This window comes from Temnothorax americanus, unplaced genomic scaffold, assembly GCF_048541705.1.
Source record: "Temnothorax americanus isolate GAGA-0224 unplaced genomic scaffold, ASM4854170v1 Scaffold2, whole genome shotgun sequence".
NCBI lineage: Eukaryota > Metazoa > Arthropoda > Insecta > Hymenoptera > Formicidae > Temnothorax > Temnothorax americanus.
The window spans coordinates 9,580,763-9,596,262 of NW_027509338.1; the positions used below are offsets into that span (position 1 = coordinate 9,580,763).

Consider the following 15,500-nt stretch of genomic DNA (forward strand, 5'->3'; position numbering starts at 1 on the left):
CAACGAGGAATTACGTATCACGGCTACCCAAATTTAAATTCAAACGCGATATTCATCAGAGATGGGCTCCTTATATTCGCGATAAAGGAAAAGACGCGTACAAAATAATTCGTCACGGGGATGTTAATGATTTGTAAGCGTGCTGGCGATCGTGATTTTCGTCGTGTTGCGCTTGGCAACGAGCTGCGCCCCTCAGCAGTTTCTCCATGGTGGGTCTCGGCACTCGCAACAATGGGGATTTTTCCTGCCCCCACGATGGCGAGACCCGGCGAGACTACAAAGTGCTTTATGCGCAGCGCTGAATTCGTAAGAAAAGGCAGGAGAAAACTGAAAACTCACATAACAGTCGCGCGCGCGCGGTAACAAGTTACAAGCTTGCTACAATAAAGGGCAAATGGTGGCCGGACCTTTTTCTCGCTCGAAGCTGACTGCCAAAGAACGACAATGTAGATGAATATTGAACGCAATCCGTGAAAATCACGCAATTTTTCGGCACTTTTCTGTGTATGAAAATAAGTTACATTGTAAAATAAGAAGGCTCTTCCCAGCGAGAAATGACCCATCGGATCGACGTCTAATTGACGTCGAAAGACGTCATTTATTTATTTCTTCGTGGCTTTATTCACACGATGTATAATACCTAGTGTTTTAACAATTTGTGTTATTTATGAACTCGTATATTTTCATATACTTCATAGTTTTTAATTGGTTAAGACACAAAGTCGCTTTATTAAAAATATATAAGAGGTATCTGCTGCGCAGGATCATTTAATTACGTTGCAGATTTCACGGATTACAACGAAAGACCATCGGCTTAATTATCCGGCTAGCTTTTGCGACAGTCGCTAATTGCATTGCCTTTGTCTTGTTGCATCGCCATCATTAACCGTCGAGTCACTGTATCGTCATCATTATCTAAATTAAATAGGCGACATTGTTCTTAATGCTGTGAATAATAACAACCATTGAAACGGCATTAATAAGCAATTGTATATGTATGTACGAATAGCCTCTAAATTAGACTTTAAATACGCGGCATTATTAAATTTTTTTTATAAGTGACATGTATAAAGAAAACAAAAATAATGGTAAACTCTGGTTTTCTGGACTTCTAATGAAGTCAGAATTCGCGTTTATGTTAAACAAATGCACACGCCTTTAAAAAACGAACTGTCGTCTTATCAAAACTGTTTTCACTTATATTGAAAAGAACTTTTGTAAAAATTATTTCAACTTAAATTGAAGAAAACCTATTGTACGCAAATCTGTTTTATATATTATACTAGACATCACGGAGCGTGCGCTTCGCGGGCGCTATTTAGAGAGCTTTAATATTATACCGTTATATTAATCCGTTAATACACACAACTGTCAAAATATACGATGACAGCTGCTCGCAAAGTAAGCGCAGCAAGAGATCGCGGAAAAGAAACAACAATACTTGGATAGATTCGAGTATCGACTAAACATGCATGCCATTTTTAGAAATTATAAATGGATATAATAAGCCTTTTATTTTGTCTTAGAAAGACATATTAATTATAGCATTGAAGAATAGATATTTAATGTTATACTATTTTTATCCGCCGCGGTTAAAAATGCTCTACGGGAGTAACGACTCTGGCGCTTCTAATTTATCAACGTGTCATATCGCGGACTCGCTTAATTACGAAAGCTGGAACGATGTAAACAGTCGATCGATCGGCCCTATAGAAAAGCTACGAAGCGCCGTTTTGGGATCGCACGGCATCTGTTGCGCCCGCTCCAACGGGCCTTATCTAAATTGTTTTGACGCCCTCCGGGCCCCATTAAGACCGCAAGATTGAAATAATCAGATCGGACGAGTTTGTGCCCAATTATACGCGTGCCGCAACCAACCGTGGGCCTCGGGGTCTCACGAGGGTTAAAAGTGGACGTGGGCGGGCTGGAGTCTAATTCAGAGGCCCACGGCTCCCACCTGGCCAATGTATTCTCATTATATTCCTGAGTCGAGCCCATGCGCTCGGGCGCATATTTGTGTACCCCATAAAAGAAACATTATCCGGATGAGGTTGCGCTTGGAATTTTTGCTCGAAACATACAAAGAGGAGCAGGGAATTGAGTTCTTTTTTACCACAATTTTGTATACTTTGGTGTGGATCTTGCTCTGTAAAAGTGGTGTATTAGACTTAGAGCGCTTCTCTTTTTTTGCAAAAGATAATTTTTTAATTAACATAGTATAAACATATTACGATTATTAACGTTTCTATTCTATTTATCGTTTTTTTCTATTGATCTTAATAGTTCATTAATTATTCTAATTTAGTTTTACGTTGTTGCACAAAAATTTGGAAATGGTTTATTTGGTAATTGGTTTGCCATTTCAGATGAGCGTATATAATTTTTAACTTACTTCGGAAGAACGATAACAGCTCCCTGTTTTACACAATTCAGTCTATGCCAAAACCTAATACATAATAATACATAATAAAATAATATATAATTACACAGTATATAAGAAAAAATTATGTTACATATAAGATATCTTATTAATTCCGGACAAAAATGTTAGAAATGCGTATACTATAAACACATCTTCCGTATTTTATAGCAATAGAATTGCTATATCTTTTAAAATATTATAGATCTTAAAGAATTGCGATCCCGTTATTATCACGTTCAAGAAAAAATAACTGACTCAATAATTTGGTCAAATTAAGGTCCCTCTGCCGAGTGATACGCTGGTTAGCAATCAACGCAGAAAAGAATGATCTTTATGGTAACGAGCGACCTAAGTCTTGCTTCTTACCACTCTCCTTGAGATCAATCTGCGAAGGAAAGTTAAACGATTCGTCAAATATTGGCGGCCCCGCTGCAGGAGGAAACGAATCCCGTATCTTCCGGGCTGCTTCCGATAGTATAGTGATTTCGGCAGCGAATCAATAACATTTACCGTTTTTTAACAATATAATAATAAATATACAATTTCCGAATATTTATTTTACATTATTACAAGATATATATATGTATATAACTTTCTATTTAAAAATACATGGATAGAACAGTTTTTAGGAGAAGTGATTACAAACGAGTACATTTAAGAATAATGAAATACATACGCCTTTATCTTAATTTTAATATATGCGGGTGCAAATAATTCTGGGGTACCAACTTAATCCGAGACAAGTCGAACCCAATAATAGATTCTGAAAAATTTTATATAGAAATATTTTACAATATATACCTTATCGTTTACCAATTTCTTTATTACGTTTAAATTCAAATTATTGATATTTCATAATCTAATATCAGGGTACCCATTCGACTTGTATCGAATTTTTTAAGTACCCGCATATTTTTTATTACATTCATAGATGTACGACAAAGAAAAACTTTAAATCTTTTCTAAAAATTAATTAAAAATTTAATAAAAATTAAGAATCGAATAAAATGTCACCGTTTATGCATGTATTACATCATGAAAATATCTAAACTATTTAAATGCTTAAAAATTAATCTTTACGATTTGAATCAGCTAACTCCCACGTATCTGGAAATGGTCTCTAAAACGAGACCGAAAATTAAAGAAAAAAATACACGTTTGTAACTATATTTTCTTAAGCATGATTCGAATATATCGACAAGAGCATGCAAACTGCTTCTTGATTTGAATTTATTTTCTAAATAGTATAAATACTATAAATTTATCGTTATATCCATGCACATTTTACTATTAACGAGTTTCATTAATATAAAAATAATATTAATATTAATATACTGTTAATGGGAGAACATTTAATGAGAAGAATAATCTTCTCTCTAGAATATAATAATTAATTCAGCGATTATTAAACATGTGGTAGTCGTTATAGACTCACTGCCAAAATCACTGCTTCCGGAAACAGCTAAGAAAACCTGGGATTAATTTTGTCTCTGCAACGGTATAGCCTCCAACTTTCAGCGAAACGCCGAATTAGACGTCGCGGACTGAGCTCACGAAAACCGACGAGAAATTAGTCATCACGACAAAGATCATTTCCACTTTACGCCGCGCCGCTACGAACCACGCATTCACTAGCGTTCACCTGACTTGAAGGACAGCGATAAGGTTCATCGCCGAGGCAGCAATCGCGATCACGAACGTGGAAAAAACGCGGTGTTCGCGTAGCTTTTCACAAATATTTACCGCGAAAAGAAATTTAAGAAATTAATTTAGAACTAAATTAATTTTTTAAATTTCTTTCCGCGGTAAAAATTTAGGAACAAGCAATTTCGCGACTTTTGACTTGTTGCTGACGATATAATGCTTCTGAGGATATAACTCCTGAATCGGAACTATTTTCTCGAATACATTCGCAACTCAGTAAAACGCAGATGTCAAATTTCACGAGTAGAAAGTTAATATTCGATCACTAGCTTAGCCTGAAATCTTTGTATTTTTATTTAATTAAAAAATTCTTATTATACGTTATAAAAAAAATGGCGATAATTTCGCTATTAAAGATAGATAAAATAAGAAATTTAAAAAAAATATTTAATGACATTTTAATTTAGAAAAATTTGTGTTATATACGCGTTTCGATTTCGTGTAACCCAGATTACACAAATTAGACATATAGATACATTTTTTTATACAATTACATTTCATACAGTTTTATACAACAGAATGTAATGCTTTACATAATTCTTAACCTTTATACATGTGTGTGTGTGTGTGTGTGATTGCACTTTTATAGAAATAAATTTAAATTTTTTAAAATTATAAAGTGGGTATATTAATTTCTTTTCGTAATCGAATCATCCCTCCCGCATCGCTACCTATCCGTATCCCTATTATACCTACCCTATTTTCATCTAGGTTTCACCCATATTCCTACTTACCTACATGAATAATATTCCTACCTACCCGTGCTTTTATTTGGTATTTCTGTAGTTATGATCGCGATCACCCGAAATTAGAAAAATGCGCGCGAATTTGGTTTTAAATCGGAACCTTTTAAGAGTTGTTACGGGAGGTTTAATTTACGCGGAATTAATTCGGATTTAATTCAGATTTAAGGTAGTCCTTTCGCAGCACCTAGTCAAGTAACAGTCCGTTATGAGGTAATTAAAAACAAACATATTGCAACATCCCAATAATTATAATAATATAAAATATGATTTTACACACGCACAATTTAATCGTATTTAATTATTTATTAATTAAAAATATATCACAATAGTAGTGCGCGGTTGGACTCGATTCTAACCTAAATCGAATTCAACTGCACTACTATTGTGATTCTTTTAATTAGTAAATAATTAAATACGATTAAATCGTGCGTGTAAAATCATATTTTATATTATTGTCAATACAATTTTGCGCGATAGATCTTATATATACAATAATAGGACGGACAAAAGGCTTTCGCGAAACACGCGCGTTTGAACGGATTATCATATTAATTTCCGAGTGCTGAATCTATAGTTCGCGATAGCTATTGATTGCTATAAATGTGAAATGCAAAGTTAATGCATGTGTGTTACATACTTACCAATTAAATAAGTCGTGCCACACGTTCGGAGCGGATCCATCTCCGTCTCGTATTCGTCGCATTCTGGGGAAAAGCAGAACGTATAAATTAATATAGCGGAAGCGCTTCGTCTCTCGCGCGCGGTCAACTCGCGCCGAAAGCGCCGCGGCGCGTGGCGTCACTACGTGCGTCCTACTCTCAACTTTGCGATCACGAACTTTCCGAACTTCGAAATTTAAATATTATAAACTCGCCTGTTATCACGGTTGTTATGGTGGATTCACACTGCGTCCGATGTTCGACGTACGACGATCCGACATCCAATAGGAAATTTTTGTCTCTAATAATAAATTCTGTTATTGGATGTCGGATCGTCGTACGTCGAACATCGGACGTGATCGGACCCAATGTGAATCCTCCATTATTCTGCATTCTAGCGAATAGCGTATTAATATTTTTGGCAAATATCCGCGATATTCGCGACACTCGAAAGAATACGGTCGTCACTTTCGCGATTGCTCGCGCGACGCGCCTTCGGCCTGTACAAGTATCGCGGAATACGTATTTTCGAGAAATATCAATACCCGAGCTCTAAATCTATACTACGCGATAGATACTGCAGTTAAATAATATAACGCACGCAAGGTTAATATGTGCGTTGTACATACGTATCAATTAAATGAGCCGCGACGCCACTCGTTCCGAAGTTGATCCGTTCCGTGTCAGCCCGCAGCCGCTTTCTGGAAATGGAAGGAGAACGTCATACATCATCAATATGGCGGACTTTGCGCGTGCGCGCCAAAAGCGCCGCGCCCGCGTTGTTACTACACGTCCCGTTTTTACTTTCGCGTTTATGCATTTTTCTCATTTTAACAATAAATGCTATACACTTGCCTTATACAGCGCAATCATTTTTCCCTTTCTGATCCTGATATGAGTTAAATATATAGATACAAGTTGATATTGTAGATTTGTAGTTTGATATCTGCAAATATTTGCAATATCGGTTAATAAATGTAATCACTTGGTCGTATATTCACGCGAAACATCTTCGGTCGAATAATAATCTTGCGAAATATGCGTTCTAATAGATCGTCAATGTATACGAATGCCGAATTTACGCGATGGTTAAATATGTTATATTATTACAAGGAATATAAAATACAGATCGAGTTGATACACACGGGTTATGCTTAACTAATTAAACGAATTACGACGCCAGTTGTCCCGAAATCAATTTGTTCCGTTCTATTAATAATGACGAAATATATGAATATATGCAACTCTTAACTTATTTTAAAAACGCGCTGTTCCCTACTTCCGATTTGTCACAAAACGGAGTACTGTTCTCATATATCCGTTCTCGAGGATCTCCATTTGGCATGGAAGTTATTCCGTCTACATTCGTATCATGTCTATGGTTTTTCCTCCTCATAATAACCTCGTACTGCTCATAACCTCTGATTATTTTGTCAAACTGTCAGACGAGATTGTGATAATTTGTGACAGCCGCTACTGGTTGACAGTACTTAACACTTTGACAGTTGCTGTCACTCGAATAGGTAAAAAAGCACATAAATATATCAAAGTTAAATAAATATCCTAAAGAGAGAATGCGTATGTAATATCGTTGTCGCGGATACTAAACTTATATCTGTCTTTTCGCAGCTGGTTGAGGTGCCACGTGTATGCGGCACAGTATACGTCCTCCGCGAGGCCGAGCGTAAACTAGAAACTATGGTGCTCGACTTGGATTTCTTCCGTAAGGACAAGGGTTTCGATCCGGAAAAGATCCGGGAGAACCAGAAGAGGCGTTTCAAGGATGTGCAGCTAGTGGATACCGTGATCGAGAAGGACCGGCACTGGCGGCAATTGCGTCATCGTGCCGACAATTTCAACAAGCTGAAGAACCTGTGCAGCAAGGAGATCGGCGAGAAGATGAAGAGGAAGGAGCCGCTCGGCGACGTCGACATCGTGCCTCGAGCCATCGCCAACGACTTGGACAACTTGAGCTCCGAGAGCCTGAAAGCTTTGACGGTGACACAGATCAAACGAATACGTACCCTCATCGACGATGCCATACAAAAGAACGATGAGAATCTGAAGACTACCGAGTCAGAGAGGAATAACGCACTTCGGGAGGTGGGAAATCATTTGCACGAATCTGTGCCCGTCAGCAACGACGAAGAAGAGAACAAGGTACGTTCAATTGATGCCTCTTGCAGGATTTAAGCGAGATACTATTGTTTTTAATATTCATTGTCTTAGGTGGAGAGAACAGTGGGAGACTGCACCGAGAGAAAAAAGTACTCTCATGTAGACCTGATCCACATGATCGACGGAATGGACGGAGAACGTGGAACAAGTGTCTCCGGTGGACGCGGCTATTTCCTCACTGGACCAGCGGTGTTTCTTCAACAAGCCCTAATACAATTAGCGTTGAGGAAGTTACTTAAAAAAAGCTACAAGCCTCTGTACACTCCATTTACTATGCGGAAAGACGCGATGCAAGAAGTGGCGCAACTTTCTCAATTCGATGAGGAATTGTACAAGGTACATAAGAAGTAACGTCTCAAGAAAGTTAACGCAAAATCGAGCACAAAATATTAATTTAATTACAATTACCATGTTTTATTGTATCAGGTGATTGGTAAAGGTACCGAACGTAACGAGGACAAAGAAATGGAAGAGAAATATCTCATTGCTACTTCTGAGCAACCAATAGCAGCTTTCCATAGGGGCGAATGGATAGCTGAAAACGCTTTACCGATAAAATATGCTGGAATCTCTACTTGCTTCAGACAAGAAGTTGGCTCTCATGGACGAGATACTAGAGGTATCTTTAGGGTGCATCAGTTTGAAAAGGTACGTGGAGTTAAGTGAGAATTATTGATCAACGTTGGCTTTACAATCCTTGGCTTGTTCTAAAGATTCGGTCGTCCTCTTTGAACATTCGCAACGATTTCGCGTGATATAATTGCCAGCCACATTCACAACCCTTAACTAGGACGATCAAGATTTCGGTCAGAGCTTCTTACCCTTAGCTTGTACAGCTTACAAATTTAAAAATTTAAATGAGAACGAGTCGTTCCAACGAACCGCGCAAACATATCAAATAAAAGTTAATCACTCATTAAATAAAACAGTAAATTTAATGTGTGTGTTTAATATATGTTGTCTTATTTGTAGGTAGAACAATTCTGTCTTACCTCGCCGCACGATAACAAATCCTGGGAGATGATGGAAGAAATGATTTCCAACGCGGAAGAATTTTATCAGGCCTTAAACATTCCTTATCGTATAGTTAATATTGTATCCGGTGCACTAAATCATGCAGCTTCCAAGAAGTTGGACTTGGAAGCCTGGTTCCCTGGATCGGGTGCATTTCGCGAGCTCGTATCGTGTAGCAATTGCTTGGATTATCAAGCAAGAAGATTGCTAGTCAGGTCAGTGGATTAGATTGAATGTAAATATTGCTGCTTTTGTATTTAAACTTACCGTAAAAGTCTTGTGAAATTCGTTTAATCTGCAGATATGGTCAAACGAAGAAAATGAACACCACGACGGACTACGTTCACATGCTGAACGCGACGATGTGCGCCGTGACGCGCGTAATTTGCGCAATTTTGGAAGTACATCAAACGGAAACTGGCATCAAGGTGCCAAAAGTTCTGTCGGATTACATGCCTTCCGAATACGAAAGCGAGATTCCGTTTGTGAAAGCTGCGCCGATCGACGAGATCGAAACGAAGAAACAGAAAAAGCAAAAGGAAAACATATCGAAGTAGCAAGTGATTACGTGAACATGGCAATGAAGCAAGTGAACTATAGATTTTATTTATTGCATTTTTAAATTGCATTTTTTTTTTTTAATATTCCATCTCTATCTAATCGGATCGCGCGGAGCTGTGTGTTGTAATAGATATTTAAGAAAATATATACACGATTTCGGCTTCTCAATACCGACAACATATTTCACAACAATATACCTTTTTCCTTGTCTCGTAAGTTAAGAAGTTGAGAATTTCTTGGCTCACGAGAAAAGATTTCCTCTGGCCGGTTTTACATATGTACAACAGAGACAAAAATCATTTGGAAACGTGACACATCCCCAAATATCGTGATTTATTATCTTTATTACTCAAGAAGGCATGTATCCGTTCGACGTTCGTGTCAAGCTTAGAACAATCGGCGATTGTCAACACAGATTACAACATTTTATTTGATAACACTTGTTCAATATTTTTATATATAATCAGACATCGGTATATAATATATATTATTTTGTAATATACATTTGATGAAGAATATTTTTCGTATATAATATTCCATATTTATCTGCTTCCTGAAAACTCGTAAATATCTCTGTAATGTGCTAAGAATCCTTTCTTTTTATTTTTACAGTTATCAGTGTCGTTAATACTAATATACACACAAGAGGCCATTAAAATGTCTCCCCCAGAACAATGCACTTCAGTGTATATACGTCGTGAAAAGAAGAAAAAAAGAAACCCTTTTTTTTACGGCGCTTCGCCAACGAGCTACGATCTCCCCGCGACGATTATATTTTAACCGGAAGTAAAGCGCATGCCGATCTCCATTCGTAAAACTGATTATTGCGTATGCTAACGTCGGTGTAATAATACTTTGGCCAGGCATAAGATAATCCACCACATACTGCTCTTTCCACCTTATAATAAAATATAGATTTTACATTGTTACGAGAGTAAATTTTCATATAATACACTTCACATACATGAGTAAATCATCAATCGTTCGCAGCAACGTGCCTCGCCGAAATAACGTTAGAATTCTAATTCCACTTTATTATTATTACTAATAATTATTATCCGCGATCATATAGCACTACGATTTATTACTGAGCAGAGTAACTTAACTTCGATGAAATTGCAGGATGCGAGATATGGAAATGTTCGGTGGAGAAGACCGGCACGACGGTGTGTGACATTGTACGATCGACTGGAGCGATCGCCGTGGGACGCGCCGAGGTCGGATGTATCTTTCAATAGAAAACGACGGCGTCGAGCCCGCGTGTCAAACATTTCCAAATTTTCATCGAAGATCACAAACCTAGCAAACTCGCGTGAACCGAAGGGGAAAAAAACGAGCGCGCACACTTAATTTTACGTCAAAGTATGTACAATTACAGACGGAAACAGTCGTTTGGGTTTTGCGTGATCGGGGAAGGGGGGGATTCCGGTAACGTAAAATGCCACAAGAATGCCGTACGAATACCTTTCTTATCTCACGTTCTTGCTCTTATCCCTCAGTCGCTCCTTAGAAAAGTAAACGCATTTCGAAACGGCCGCGTGTGTGTGTGTATGTGTGTGTGTATGCGTATTTGTGTACCCGGCAATTTGGTCCAACAACTGGTACTCGTTTTAACGGCGTCAGTGTTAAAATCTGCCAATCTCCATCGGCTCATTCATCCGCAAAACGCGCTCGGCTCGCATTCAGTTCGTAACACGTTGAAACGACGACTCGTGAGTCCCGAGATATTGATTACAGGCACAATGGTAAAATCGGCAAACGAACATCGTTACGGTAGTATGCAAGTGTAAAAAGAGATGATTTCTCTTTCTCTCTCTGTCTCTCTCTCTCTCTCTCTCCGGAAGAATTTTTCTCCGTACCTGATATACCCTCTACACCTCGTGCCGATTAGATACGACTAAGAAAAATATACACGCGTATATATCGCTTCCTTCTTCTTTCTCTTTTAACGGAGTAATTCCACGGAGTTCGCGCGCAAGGACGCTGATACAATTTACACTCGAGAACACGCTCCGAAGATATTGCTTGGCGACACTGAAATGGATCATCAGGGGTGCGTATTAGTCGATCACGTCTCAGGGTACAAAGCGGACTTGTCTGTCTCGTTGGATTGGTGCAGATTTTAATGCCTCAGCCAGATATATAATCGTCTCTCCTACATATAATATATGCCATGATGTCATACACATATGCGACTGCATATTTATATATTTATATTTATAATTGTATTTATTCATATATATATTATCCCCACGCATATGCACGACGCACGTACAATGTATCAATGTTCAACGCGAAGTGTTTTTTACTGCATGGATACATATAGAGTCATTGCCCACGACTTCTATATATGGTATTTACTTTTGTATGCTTCGTATATTTTCATAACATTAATCTTGACTGATAATATATATAATTACATAACAGTTTTAAAAATATTTCAAAATTAAACAAGAAATAATAGAATAATTGGATATGGTAAATCGCGTAGCGGCTAAGCACAGTAAAAATATATTTAACGCAAATAATAAAAAAAAATAATAATAATGATAAGAGTGGTGTGAAGAAGCGCTCGATTTAGTGCATATCCGTTTATACATCGAGGAAGAGGAGATACAAAGAGGAAGGAAACACACACAGGAAGAAAGTCTAGTGGTGAAGAAATAGTCAGTAGAGTAGCCGCCACTTTTACTTTACTTCTGTTTTCCTAGATCACAGTCACATTCATGGCTGCTAAATCACGAAACGTATTTCATCACCATACGAAATAAGGGGGGGGGAGAAGATACGTATATATACATACATAGATACATACATATATGTACATATGTATAATCTATATGTATACATACATATAATATGTGTATAGATATGTATATATGTATATATATAATAAAATACATATATACTTAATTATATGTATATATTTATATATACACATATATATCAAAGAAGTTTTCAAGAATCTTATAAATACTGGAAAGTAGTTCGCTAGTTTACGCAAGTACAAAATATATATAGTATTTATTTTTTTGTATTAATTCTTTGAGAGATGGGCTAGAATGTGAGAGATATTCAAACCCTGTTAAGATCCTGTCTCATCTCGATCTAAAAATGTATCTCTGGAACATGTTTTTAAAAAGACTTAATGAAAAGTGCGCGTAGAGATTAAAAAAAAAGAGGTGGCGCTTAATATATAAACAATTTCTTAATAGACGACTTTTTTCCCGTTATTGCTGAACACCGTAAAGCCGTAAAGACACAAATATATTTGACAAATTCATTAGATTCTGTATAGAATAGATCTAGTGGACATGCAGCATAAATATACAGTAAGACTTGAGCATTCGTATCTAAAATATTTTATAATAAAATATCTTTTTAAAAAAATTCTACGAATCTCATACGAGAGGTATTTTATTAGAATTTAGCCGAATTAAATAAAAATGAGCTTGCATACTTCACGACACGCGACATAAACGTACGTATGCAACTCTAGAATATTCTCACAATTTTACACGATTACCCTTCGAGTTTTGATTGCTTGTATGAAACGCAACCATAAAAATCGTTTTAAAACGTATTAAAATGGCTTGCAATATAAGTCTGAAACTGAGTTCTCATCGGCAGAGAGTAGAGACATTAATTAAGTAACAGTCAGCGATACGAAGGCATTACAGGATCAATCCAGGCTTTAAGTTTCCCTCTTCCTACGTTATTATTTGCCACTAGTGCGCTTAACATTCGATAAAAGATAATAAATCAAGAGACAATAGGATGATGATATAATTATATTATATACAAACAATAGTATCCTAACGCTTTAGGAAAGGATTAACTTTGGAGAAGGGTGGGAGGACCGTCCCGAGCACAAAAGTCCACTACAGATGAAGGCCCATAATCTGCAATTATCCTAAACTTAATCCTGCCTCTGCACTTTGCTTCATAATTATAATTCTACATATTACAATACCATATACTCTACCATCTCCATTAAATATATATATATATATATATATATATATATATATATATATATATATATATATTTCAATTAGTATATTGTTTTTTCTATTTACAAAATATGTAGAATAGACACTGTCTCATATCCTAACTACGATATACGTGCCGTGGCGCGAGACTTCAACCTGTCGAGGTGCGCTTTTTTTATAAACATATCACTAATTACATAATCTATTTTACAGCCAAATTCAACAATCTTTGCTAAAATTCGATGCGATAATTCTGAGAGCTTTAACAACGTAAAAAGGGGAAGAACGTTGGATCAGTAAAAGAGGATGTTAAAACAGATGCGATACATTGTATCTTTTCTCTTGTATAATAAAGAATAAACTTATTAAAATACACGATATATAACAACACTGATCCTATTCAACATATTGTACAAATTCATTGTATACAACATATACGTTTAGACTTTGATAAAAGGGTACGCGATTTTACTTTTAATACGTTGCTACTGTTATACTAATGATATACGGTAATTGCCGACAATTAAAAATCGATATCGGTATTTGAATACCAACAACGATTGAATTTTGTTCTTGCCTCTTCATCTATGTAGTACATATTAAGTACTTGATACATGCAATAAAGATAATAATAAAATATGTATTTGTCACGGCCAAAAAAAAAAGAAAAAAAATTACGACCTTCATAAAACGCTTAAATCTAAGGTCAGAAAAAGAAAAAAATATATAAAATAAACAAAAAAAAATTAAATGAAAAAAAGGTAGACCGTTTTTAAAATACGTATAAAATATAGATTAATGCATTGAATCTTAGCAAAGCTCTAAAAACAGTAGAATAAGTACTTTCAATAATGTCATAGAAACATATTACATATTATCTATATATCAGGAATTATCTAACAATTATTCTTCCACTAGTATGGGAATTATAGCGCATGCATATTCCCTTCACTTTGTCGCCGCACAATGGCACGATTTTTACCTCCTGGTATCGTAATCTATAAATCAAGAATACGGTGCTCTTACAACTCTTTAGATAAAGAATTGCAGACATTTCAACTCTTCAGATATTCTTTACCTCAAGATTATTCCGTATTATTTACATGCGAAATAAACATTTCTGATGGGTGTATTACATACATTTTTGTGCAGTTTATCGCAGTTTTCATTCTATAGTTTTTTTTTTCGACCTATATATGATATATATATATATATATAAAGTACAACTAAAGTATATATTTATATATATATATATATAAACTCTGATTTCATTTCATAATGTTCTGTTAATTCTATGTTTTATAATGTTTCCAATTACGATTTTCTCTCTCTCCCTTTTCTGTTTGTCCTTCTTTTTCTCTATGAATTTCATTTTCATATTTTCAACAATATTTAACAATGGCTTAGGCCTTTCATGAATCACGCAGGACGTGTTGATGTACAAATATCAATTACACAATTAAGAATGCACAGCAAAATGCGAATTTTAAAATGTAATAAAATGTCATATTTTGTCATAATTTTCCTTTTCGATATTTTTGGATCTATAGTGCAGTGTAATATTGTCTTTTTTTGTTTCAAAGAAGAAAGTTCATCTCGTGGTACGTTTCAACGTACAACTATGCTTACATTGTCCGTCATGTGTTATTACATAGTATAGTACAATTTGATTGATCATATATAATATCAGATTCACATGTAAAAACATAAACTGTCGCTAAGTATCGCGACTTAACTATTGAATATTCGCAATTTTCATTCTTTCTTTATTGTTCAACGACGATCGATCATAAAGATCAGAACACATACTCCAAGAGAGCAGCTGATATCTCCAAACAGGTAATAGCTCAATATTATATACAAAATCGGTCATTATTGACATTTATATATCGACACGTCTCAGTATGCCCGCTAAAGTCATCCGCACCAGACTTTATCGTAATTTAAAATTGCACTAAAGCCTTTCGCAGTACTTTACAAATTCCAAAGAGAGTGTGCACTAACGACCTTTCTAGTAAACACCTAGCTCTTCAAAGGATAATGATGTATTCGTGTTGCGGAGTAAGGGGATGCATAGTATCACAGTTGGCACGTGGGTGCTAGCTACCACTACTGCTTACAGGCAGTGAATGTGGAGCTCCCATCGATGTTGGAGGGGCAGTTGAACCTATAGAAAATTTAGAGAAATTATTTATAATACAGATCAATTCATAATAAATGAGAA

At 36.1% G+C, this 15,500-nt stretch overlaps 3 protein-coding genes across 14 annotated transcripts in view; 1 reads left to right on the forward strand and 2 right to left on the reverse strand.

Moving 5' to 3' along the window:
- Positions 1-5,671, reverse strand: part of LOC143896865 (uncharacterized) — a 67,661-nt gene extending 61,990 nt beyond the window's left edge. Inside the window, exon 1 of one of the 2 annotated variants that reach the window (XM_077404976.1) lies at positions 5,514-5,671. The gene's annotated coding sequence lies outside the window, so the exon portion shown is untranslated. The remainder of the gene's footprint in view (positions 1-5,513) is intronic. The other variant, XM_077404978.1, reaches the window with a different exon arrangement.
- A 1,222-nt stretch (positions 5,672-6,893) lies between these two features.
- On the forward strand, positions 6,894-10,725 carry Serrs (Seryl-tRNA synthetase). 2 transcript variants are annotated; one of them, XM_077405905.1, is made up of 7 exons: positions 6,894-7,054; positions 7,161-7,691; positions 7,761-8,045; positions 8,136-8,357; positions 8,682-8,938; positions 9,025-9,308; positions 10,407-10,725. In XM_077405905.1, exons 2-6 carry the CDS (start codon positions 7,230-7,232, stop codon positions 9,278-9,280), a joined length of 1,482 nt encoding a protein of 493 aa, XP_077262031.1. In that variant the 5' UTR covers positions 6,894-7,054; positions 7,161-7,229; the 3' UTR covers positions 9,281-9,308; positions 10,407-10,725. The 2 variants fall into 2 exon arrangements, with proteins under 2 accessions (XP_077262031.1, XP_077262030.1); XM_077405904.1 differs by lacking the exon at positions 10,407-10,725 and having other exon boundaries at positions 9,025-9,452.
- Positions 9,743-15,500, reverse strand: part of Cic (Putative transcription factor capicua) — a 52,554-nt gene continuing 46,796 nt past the window's right edge. For all 10 annotated transcript variants that reach the window (XM_077405901.1, XM_077405900.1, XM_077405902.1 and 7 more), the window contains one exon: positions 9,743-15,443. In XM_077405901.1, the coding sequence (XP_077262027.1) occupies positions 15,376-15,443 (68 nt within the window). In that variant the 3' untranslated portion in view covers positions 9,743-15,375. The remainder of the gene's footprint in view (positions 15,444-15,500) is intronic.